This window comes from Chelmon rostratus, chromosome 7, assembly GCF_017976325.1.
Source record: "Chelmon rostratus isolate fCheRos1 chromosome 7, fCheRos1.pri, whole genome shotgun sequence".
In the NCBI taxonomy this organism is placed as follows: Eukaryota; Metazoa; Chordata; class Actinopteri; order Chaetodontiformes; family Chaetodontidae; genus Chelmon; species Chelmon rostratus.
Window position 1 is genome coordinate 28,693,969 of NC_055664.1, and position 9,882 is coordinate 28,703,850.

The 9,882-nt window shown below is 48.2% G+C and overlaps 1 protein-coding gene across 4 annotated transcripts; it reads right to left on the reverse strand.

Annotated features, from left to right (window-relative positions):
- Positions 1–158: 158 nt before the first annotated feature.
- On the reverse strand, positions 159–9,564 carry zgc:162872 (BAR_ACAPs and ArfGap_ACAP domain-containing protein). Of its 4 annotated transcripts, XM_041941501.1 has the most exons (22): positions 9,130–9,564; positions 8,991–9,048; positions 8,158–8,277; positions 7,635–7,688; positions 7,247–7,305; positions 6,876–7,059; positions 6,717–6,761; positions 6,367–6,462; positions 6,193–6,267; positions 5,596–5,699; positions 5,377–5,428; positions 5,179–5,279; positions 4,909–5,020; positions 4,356–4,549; positions 4,131–4,200; positions 3,734–3,828; positions 3,432–3,508; positions 2,967–3,121; positions 2,205–2,314; positions 1,992–2,102; positions 1,504–1,565; positions 159–1,430 (listed from the first exon to the last, which is right to left on the reverse strand). In XM_041941501.1, the coding sequence occupies exons 1-22, from the start codon at positions 9,180–9,182 to the stop codon at positions 1,264–1,266; spliced, it is 2,154 nt and encodes a 717-aa protein (XP_041797435.1). In that variant the 5' UTR covers positions 9,183–9,564; the 3' UTR covers positions 159–1,263. The 4 variants fall into 4 exon arrangements, 2 of the variants coding, with proteins under 2 accessions (XP_041797435.1, XP_041797436.1); XR_006007010.1 differs by lacking the exon at positions 159–1,430 and having other exon boundaries at positions 1,992–2,098; XM_041941502.1 differs by lacking the exons at positions 159–1,430; positions 1,504–1,565 and having other exon boundaries at positions 2,035–2,164; positions 2,199–2,314.
- Positions 9,565–9,882: the final 318 nt, after the last annotated feature.

Below are 9,882 nucleotides of genomic sequence, written 5' to 3' on the forward strand. Positions count from 1 at the left end.
CTCTCGCCTTCGTTAGAGGAATTAAACCTCCATCACTCATAACGAGTACAACCAAAATACATGTACCTCTAATTTATACCCAAGTATAGTTACAGTTACTTAGTTACATTCCACCACAGCACGTTAGGCCAGGAGACGACAGCAGACCGAGGGACGGTATGAGGAGGTTTTATTGAGCAGGAGCTTCACATCAGTAACAGTCTGGAATGAAAACAGGAAGTAACTGAACTCAGGACAGAAAAAACTTTTCAGCAGGTCTGAGGCTCTACAGATCAATATTATCAATAAATAAACCAGCAGCTGTTTCAGGGTCGGATTCTGCTGGTCCACTTCAGTCCTCGTTCAGGAGCTTAATACGTCTGTGGCTGTAAAACTTGATAAAGTGTAAAATCCTTGAGACGTTCAGACTGAGGTCAGACGGCAGCTGCAAATAAAATCCCTTTGTGAACACGAGAAAACGGCAAAACATGACTGTGGCAGCATAGATCAGTCCAGGACCAGGACCAGGACCAGGTTCAGTGGTCACAGACGTCCTGGACAAACACACCTGTCAGTAAATACAGGTGACAGGAAGTGACCTCAGACCTGCATCATTTCAGTACGTTAGAGCGTAGTTTCAGTGAACAGCTGTTTTGGTGTGACAGGTGACCTCTTTGCTTCATGACATCATCACACCTGTTGACAGGTAACATTGCTTTGACAGTAACCGTATTCATTTCCTGTTGTATAACCAGCTAAATGACTTAGCATGCTAACAAGAGTTAGCACGCTAATAGGTGCGAATAAGGTGTTTACTGTTATTTCTTGCTTTAATTACTATTTGAATAAAAGACTAGTTCACCTTTTAAGGTAATATACTTATTCGCTTCAATTTGTGGTTAGCCTAGCTTAGCATGAAGATAAGAATCAGAGGGAAACTAGCCTGGCTCTGTCCAAAACTGACCAACAGCTCACTGATCAGTGAGTTTTCTAATTAATTACTTAATTCTGGACAGTCAAAGAAAAAGAAGCGTTTCTGACATTTTAAAGACCAAACAGACGAACGAATGCAGATAAAAAGACGATGAAACAAACATTAGCTGCAGCTCCTTCTCAAGGTAACATGTAACTCAGGTAACTGTACATAAAATAAATGTGTACTTACACTGTTAGAAAGAATAGACTACACTGTGTCAGTCAACTGAAATGTTAAAGTGACCATCCGCACTGTTACCGTGGTAACCTAGTGGTTTGCAATCCGACGGGGTTCCAGTCTCAGTCTTTTCAACACTGCTGGTTGTTTGCCATTTCTCCTCCCCTTCCTCCTCCTTGCACCTCCTCCTCCTCTTCATCTCCTCCGCGGCTGAACTGCCGTCTGCTGAGCCTCTCCGGGTCATGTGACGCCATGTCGCTGAAGTCCCGGAAGATGTCCTGAAACGTCTCGTCGTCTCCTGAGAAGGTACACCGGCAGTCAGCTGCTGCCTTCATATACGAGTGATTGTTTAGAGGAAAATGTTTACTGACCCACAGCTCCAAAGACGCCTTCCGAGTCTCTCATCTCCTCGTTCATCCTCGCCATCCGCAACCTGAAACATGACCATCAGCAGCCAATGAGACAGTTAACTGAAAGCGTCCTTCATCAAATCTGCAGAGAGTCGGTGGATTTTCCCTACAGGACGGAGTGAAAGGTGACTAACAGCACTGTGATCAAAAAGACAACACGCTAACAGCTAACAAGTCAGCTGGCAGTAAACATGCTAGCAGATTAGCTTGTGGGCAGCACTGGTACCTCAGTTACCTCCATCAGTCATGTGACGTCGTTCAGAATATGCCCAGCAGGGTCTATCTTCAGTACGATGACCCTCCACCCGGCTACACAGGAGAGGAGGGGCTAAACATTTGTATGTAGCATGGCTAACTCTTTCCCTCTGCTTCTGTGCTAAGCTAGGCTAACCACTCCCTGGCTCCAGTTCTGTCTGAACACACAGACTGATCTCATCGTGATGACTCACAGTGTGACGATATCAGCGTGTGCTGTTTCCACGGCGATGGCCAACGGGTCCTGCCCTCTCTCGTCTGCAGCGTACTGATTGGCTCCTCTCTTCAACAGCAAACACACCTGTCTACAACAGCCAATGAAAATTAGTGGTGATTTAAACAGGTGTGTGTGTGTGTGTGTGTGTGTGTGTGTGTGTGTGTGTGTGTGTGTGTGTGTGTGTAGTTACCCGGTGTGTCCAGCGGTGGCAGCAGCGTGCAGAGCTCCTTGACCTCTCCGGTCTCGGTGGTTGATGTTTGCGCCGTTCAGCAGCAGGAACTCACAGGCCAACAGTGACCCCTACAGACAGCACAGAGAACTACAACCACTGAGACGCAACAACAGGGACAAGTGAAAGTCCTCCTTCAGTGCAGGAACTACCTCTAACCTGGGATGTCACACCTGGACCTGACGTCGTACCTGACAACGTGTACATTGATCCACTGCGTCACGTTGATGTTCAAGTTAGCAGTTAGCTGGACAGACCAGATGATGCGGATGTTTCATTCTGGATCCAGGTCTCTGCTGGGGCTGACAGAAGCTGAGCAGCACTGTGATCTTTTATCTTTCTATAATCTGGATCATATGTTAGCAGAGCTAGTTATGCTAACTTGCTAAAGTTAGCGCTGACTCCCATTTAACGCTACGTCTGGTGAGGAGAGAGCTAGCTAACGTTAGCCGTCTCTCTCTCATGGGTTCAGTTGTGGTGACCAGGCTGTTGCAGACTGTTTTTAGTGCAATAGACAGCAGTGGTGTAGGGGGCGCTATTGCTCGGAGAGACAAGTGGACCTTAAATGACTTCACACATTTAGAACCAGTACCAATCAAATTAATCATTTGGTCCGTGTGTGTGTGTGAAGGGTTGGTAAAGGTGTTGATGAGCACCAATAACTTGTCTCTCTGTCTCATTATTACTGCCTCATTGAATTTTATGTTGATAGCACCTCCTCACCCCAACAGCAGCTCCTATCAGTGCGGTGCGTCCCTCCTCCTCGCCAATACTCCCGTTGACCTCCGCCCCCTGGGCCAACGCTGCCACCATGGCAACAAGGTCTCCCGCCAACGCCGCTTGATACAGACGCAGCCCGGCGTCGTCCTTCTCACGCCCTGAGAGGGATGAACATCACAGGAGCAGGTGGGCAGAGAAGATCAGCATCAGCTTTACCTGACGGCCAGAACTGTTTCTGTTGCAGCACAGTGGAGCTACATGTCGGTGTTAGCATGTTAGCATCAATCAGATTAGCATTAGTGTTTTTAAAGTCACATTTTAACTGTAAAATACAACCGCTGACCGGAGCAGGTGAACTTCAGATCTGCTCTAACAGACAACACCTTGAGTTCAAGGATTACGGATGTGAGACTGAATCTCTTTGTGAAATCCTGATTTTCTTCACGCAGGAAGCTTCGGGTGACTTACGAGCTCCGTCTGAGCTGCTGTTCTGCACGAACCTCTTCTCCACATACTTCTCTTTGATCCACGTCTCTTTCTCTGATCTGAAAGGAGGAAACACAGCCGGCGGTGAAACAGACTTCACACCGGAGGTCAGTCTGCTGCTCTTTGACGGTTATCTGCGGGTTTCTCACTGGTCAGCAGCCTGTACGCAGCTCACACGGCTAACGGCTAAAAACACGGACTACACGTGACAGCCGGCGTACTGATTACTGATTAACTGGCGAGATAGAAAACTGGACGAGGAGGATGAAATGACGGTGATTCACCGCAGGCTGTCGGCTCTGGGTTTGACTCGTCCTTCCTCTGAACAGCGAGCCTCGTAGATCTGGTTCATGACGTTATTTCCCAGAACGCACAGCAGCTGAAGAAGAAGAACAAGGAGGGTCGAGGATTGAAAGATTATTTACTAAAATAAGATAACTGGCTATTGAATTATTAATACTGTCTGACTTCCTGTCCTTCAAAAACACCTCACAAATATTGAGTTTCATGTTTAAATGGTTCAGTCAAAACAGGAGGAAATGGGGCATTTGTTGGGACTATTTTTAGCGGCGGATGAATCCACATTCAAGCCTGGAACTTGTTTTCAGCCAGTTTCTGTTATTAAGTGACTTTTGTTGTCATTTAAAAAGCAGGAGCTCTGTGTGTGTGTGTGTGTGTTACCTTCAGCTGTTCGGCCTCCCATGAGTCCAGAGTGAGAGATCTCACCTTGGACAGGTGAACTCCCAGGCTCCTGGAGACATGATGATGTCATATTATATGAGCGTGTTCAGTGACGTTCATCAGTACAGTGCAGTACAGCACAGCACAGTACAGCACAGTACACTGTGTACAACATGCAGTATCTGTAGATAATATGTGTGTGAGCTCTGAGGTGTGCTCGGTTACCGGTGTATGCCGGAGCACTCGATGCACATGGTGACTCCCAGGTTGATGGAGGCCCAGCGAGGCTCCGCCTCCCCACAGTCGCAGCAGCGGTGGTTCCCGGGGCCCCTGAGGGCCACGCCCAGCGCAGGGGCCCTCTGAGCAGGGGGGCCCGGGGACGAGTCCCCGACACACAGAGGGGGAGGGAGCTCTTTAGGCTGGACACAGGCAGCAGTGATCACATGTGTTTTTATCTTTAAAGCAGTAAATTAGTTCATCCTCAGATTTCTGCACAGTGAACATGAAGCTGCAGCAGCAGCTGGACTGCAATGAACTGACTGGAGGTTTTTAAAGACAAGTCCAGAGATGGGTGGATGGGTGGGTGGATGAGTGGGTGGATGGATGGATGGATGGATGGATGGGTGGGTGGATGGGTGGGTGGATGGGTGGGTGGATGGATGGATGGATGGATGGGTGGGTGGATGGGTGGATGGATGGATGGATGGATGGGTGGATGGGTGGGTGGGTGGATGGGTGGATGGGTGGGTGGATGGATGAATAAATGAAGTGGACCTGCCTGTGGGAGCTGGGGGTCGGCTCTCTCTCGGTAGGCCAGATCGATGCTGCCCTGCAGAGCGCTGAGCCAGGACTGCTTCAACTGCTGAGAGTCTGCCTGCAGAGCACAGACCCTGACACACACACACACACACACACACACACACACTTATCAAAGATCTGAAATGTTTGTGTGAGCGTGGGGCCACAGACAGGAGGTCAGACAGTATTGAGGGGCGGACGAGCACACAGCTGGTCTGGGTGCTGATTTAAGTCTCAGACTCGGTCTTACTTCTGCACAGACAGCAGCTCGAAGCAGAAGCGGCGGTCCAGGTGTTCCAGAGATTTCACAGCGCACAGTCTGAGATCCTCAAACAGAACCGTGTTCTCCTCCTGCAGCATCAACACAGCATCAGCACCTCCGTGAGACATTCAGTCTTTATTGATCTTTAGAAACGAGTCATCAGTTTAAAGGAACGTTCAGTCCGACCTTATGTGACTTCCTGTAAATGAGCTGGTTGTCCCGGATGGAAAACCAGCACCTGAAACCAGATGAAACATTACAGTTACTGTTCATGTGAGAAACATTTCATCACGAGGACTGACAGCAGCACCGCACACACACACACACACAGTTTTAAATGCATCCTGCTGGTCTCTGCTGGTCTCTTAACGGAGACCAGCAGAGACCAGCAGGACGGATCTGCACCTCTTCCAGGTTTTGGATTTCCTCCTGCTGCGTTTGAACAGGTAACCCTGGATGATGTCAGCACTGCCGGGACCTGGACTGACCGTCGGCTCGCCTGAAGCATCCTTAAAACACACACACACACACACACACACACACACACACACACACACACAGTCAACATTTCAGTGGGTTTATGGGCCACTCTGTGTCATAATCAGATAAATCTGTAAGATGGCAAACTTTATTAACACTCGAGATGCTGACAGAGACAAGCTAGCTTTCCCCCATTTACCGGTCTTTATGCTAAGCTAAGCTAACTGGCTGCTGGCTGTGGCATCTTATTCCTGATCCTCTAAATGTGAGAAAAAGAAGACGAGTTCCCAAAATGTCAAATTATTCCTTTAACTACAGATTACTGTCACAGCTGATTGATCCATTGATTGTTTTCTGGATCAATCACTTCGTTATTTGTTCTATAAAATGTCAGAAAATGGTGACAAACACTGATCAGTGCTTCAACATGACGTCCTCAAATGTCTCATTCTGTCGAGAACCCAAAGACGATCAGTTTCCTGTCAGGGAGGGGTGAAGAAGACGATGATGAAGAGTCCTCACCCTCTGCTGGACCAGCAGGTGTGTGTTCTCCAGGTCTTTTCTTTTAGCGGCACAGTCGGTTGATAACTGAGACAGCTGAGGACAGAGAGGACAGAAACAACAGAGAGGTTACGTCACAGAGGTGATCACAGCGATACGGTGGACCGACGGCAGACGGGGGTCAGAGGTCAGGACCTGTGCTGCCATGGTCTTCATGGTGGGCTCCAGGTCCCTGAGCAGGTCGAAGCCTTGGTGGAAGAAGGTGAACTGAGCGTGGACGAAGGAGAACACCTGATAACAGAGTGACACACACATCAGTCCTGTGCCCCCCCCCACACACACATACCTGACAGGTGAGCTCAGGTACCCTCATCGACACCTTCCACTCATGTTTTTTCATTTAGTTTAATTCTCAGTGTTAACTTCGTGTTACCATTAGCTAACTGTTCTTAAAGCTTAGGCAGAGCTACGCTAGCCGTTCCCCCTGCCTCCAGCTTTCATGCTAAGCTAGGCTAACCAGACTGACTTTGTGAAATTCGACTCACTGAGTTCAGGACGTCGAGTCTCTGCTGCGTCTTGAACGTGTTGAGCTGAAAGAGTCAAAGCGAGCAAAACATCTCAGTGTGTGAAACACGGGTAAAGGAAATGTGCCCGCACGTGGCGGCGGGGCGACGTCAGGCGTGGCGGCGGCTCTGTTCGTGTACCTGCAGACAGTAGTCCAGGGCGAAGTGCTGGTAACATTTGCGTGTGGCGAGCAGCAGGTGACTCGCCCGCTCGGCGTCTCCGGCTTTGTGGCGAGATACCTGAGCGTTCTTCGCTGCCGCCGTCTCCAGATCCTCCCCGATCCGAACAAACTCCTTCCTGGTCTCCACCAGCTGCGGCAGGAACCTCAGGGACACATCATCATCACCATCATCATCACTTCAGGATAGTAAGTACTCGTGTCATCACTCAGCTGCTTTCCTCCTCGCTTATTGTTGTTTTCTTCATTATAATAGTGTCGTCTTCCTCCTGCATGACACACGTGTGTGTGTGTGTGTGTGTGTGTGCGTGTGTGTGTGTGTGTTGGACCTACTGTGTACAGAGGTTGGTCAGCTGATGGCTGATGGCTCTCTGAGTCTGATCCAACAACATCTGAGGATTATAGACAGACAGGTGAACACAGAGCTGGGTCTTAAGTTTAGACCTCATGGCTGGATCACTGAACTGGCCAACCAGGCTCTGGTCCAGGGGGCCCCAAAACATCAGGGGGCCCCTGGAACAATGCCTTCCTTAAAAAAAGACAGAGCTTTTCTTCCATTTTATTGACTAATTAATTTTAATCATTAGCTGCAGCCTGAACTCACAAAACTGGAACTACTGCAGGGATAGACCATACAATACACAGGAAACAGGAAGAGTGTGTGTGTGTGTGTGTGTGTGTGTGTGTGTGCGCGTGCGTGCGTGCGTGCGCGCCTCCTCACAGTGTGGAAGCTGACCATCTCCTGCAGGCCCTGGTTGAACTGGTTCAGACAGTTCTGAGGGGAAGGAAACAGGAAGTCAGTGAGAAACACTCACAGGAAGAGTTACTGTGAACCTTTTTCCAGACTGTTCAGTGGGCAGCAGCACGTTAGCAGCTACGTTTAGCAGTAGCCTTCAGGTAGCGTTGGTATTTTCAGAATCATGTCACGTTTCTCGATTTTTTTTTATCTTCAGTAAAGTCACATTTGGAGTCTACAGTCATGCTCTGTGAGGTCACACTTATGCACAGTGGTGCTTTGAGCTAAATGCTAACAATACCGAGCCTTGCATGATGGATGAAAAGTTCATTACATGATGAGATATTTGAGTCTGAACCAGTAAGTTGGTCACTGTTAGCATGGTTAGCATGTCCTTTTTTTAATGACGTATATCACTAACAGTCTGCTCCGCAGTGGAAACACAGCAGAGGAGCTGAACACCACAATAACTTTTATATGAGTAGCATTAGCATTAGTAGCTCCATACAGTGATGACGCTGTCCTTCTTGTGGTAGGTGGAGAGTTCAGCAAGGCTGGTCAGGAACAGCTGATTGGCTGTGTTATACGCTTGTCCCGCCTCCACCATCTTGCTGCACAGTTTCATCACCTGATTGGTCAGAGACACAGATGACAGACCAATGAGCTCCCTTCACAGGTCAGTGACAGTTTTCCTTCAGGAACAGGAACAATGTTTACAAGATAACGAGCAAACATGAGGAGAGACTTCAGTCGATGTAGGAACTGTTTCAGCCACAGGGGGCAGCAGTACTGCAGTACTTAAGCAGTACCTCAGCAGAACAATGGCATAATAGTACCACAGTACAGTGGTACTTTAACACACCAGTACCTCAGTACAGCAACTCTGCAGTACTTCAGCACAGCAGGAGTACAGCATAGCAGTACTGTGCTGTACTGAGGTGACAGTACTTACAGCAGTATAGTAGTAGCAGCAGGAACAGTAACACTATTAGTTGTAGAAGCAGCAACTGTAGTAAGTTGTAATAATAGTAGTAGTAGCAGTTATAGTAACAGTATTTGTAGATACACTAATAGTAGTAGCAGTGCTAATAGTAGCAGCAGTAGTGGCAGGAAGTACAGTAGTAGTAGTAACAGTATGAACAGCAGCAGCAGCAGTAGTAGTATTAACAGTAGTAGTAATAGCAGCAGAAAGTACGGTAGTAGTAGCAGTATTAACAGCAGCAGCAGTAGCAGTAGTATTAATAGTAGTAGTAATAGCAGCAGAAAGTACGGTAGTAGTAGCAGTATTAACAGCAGCAGCAGTAGTAGTAGTAGCTGGAAGTACAGTAGTGGTATTTGTACCTTGTCTAGTTGCGTCTCCAGCACAGAAACATCCGCCTCGTGCAGCTCCAGCTTCAATCTAAACAGTCAATAAAACATGGTTAAGGACGTCTGCACATGCGCAGTTTGCAGATGTCAGGTGTGTATGTGTACTACTTACCTGAAGTCAGGTGAGTCTTGGACACACTCCTCAAAGTCCAGCAGTGAGTCCATGTTGTCTGACAGTCGTTCTTGTGTTATTGTCACTGAGTCGAGCTGCTGATAAAGTTTACTGGTTGCTCTTCATGCTGTCGGTTAGCCTGTTAGCTTAGCAGCAGCAGCGATGTCTCTGCTCTGTGTTGTCTCATCCCTCCAGCTGCTCCACTCTCACGCTGATGATTCATTCCTCGTATTAAAACTCCGTCCACAACAGGATAACCGTCGATAACCGTCTTCCACGCGCAGAATCGATACTTTCACGCACGGCGGAATAACCGGGTTCCGTGCACGCGCGCCTGGCCGTAACGCATGTTGCTGCAGTTTGGCTGAAAGTGCCAATAAAACCGTGTTTGGTGTTTTTCAGTGTAGCAGCTGTCGGTGCATCCTGCTGCTCGCGGCTGTTGCTACCCGACAGCTTCCGCCAAACATCCGGGTTGGTGTCTCAGGTCCAAACAGAGGAGGAACAGCGACACCCTGCGGGCCGGGGTGGAATAACGTCCCGCACAAATGTGCGGCGGTGGACCAAGTACTCTCTTTGGGGAAGTAATAATACCCCACATACATACAAGTCCTGCGTTTAAAAAATCTTACTAATGTTAAAGTGTGATAGAATGCAAATATACTGAAGTACATCATTATGCAGAATGGCCCTTTCCAAATATATATGATTATAACTATCAATGCATTAATGTGTTCATCACTTTGATAGAATTGA

Coding starts and splice junctions, on each gene's coding strand:
- zgc:162872 (XM_041941501.1), bottom strand. CDS start 9,182: ATGGACTCACTGCTGGACTTTGAGGAGTGTGTCCAAGACTCACCTGAC. Junction 8,278..8,990: donor TGGAGACGCAACTAGACAAG/GTACAAATACCA, acceptor CTGACCAATCAG/GTGATGAAACTGTGCAGCAA. Junction 5,429..5,595: donor AAATCCAAAACCTGGAAGAG/GTGCAGATCCGT, acceptor ATCTGGTTTCAG/GTGCTGGTTTTCCATCCGGG.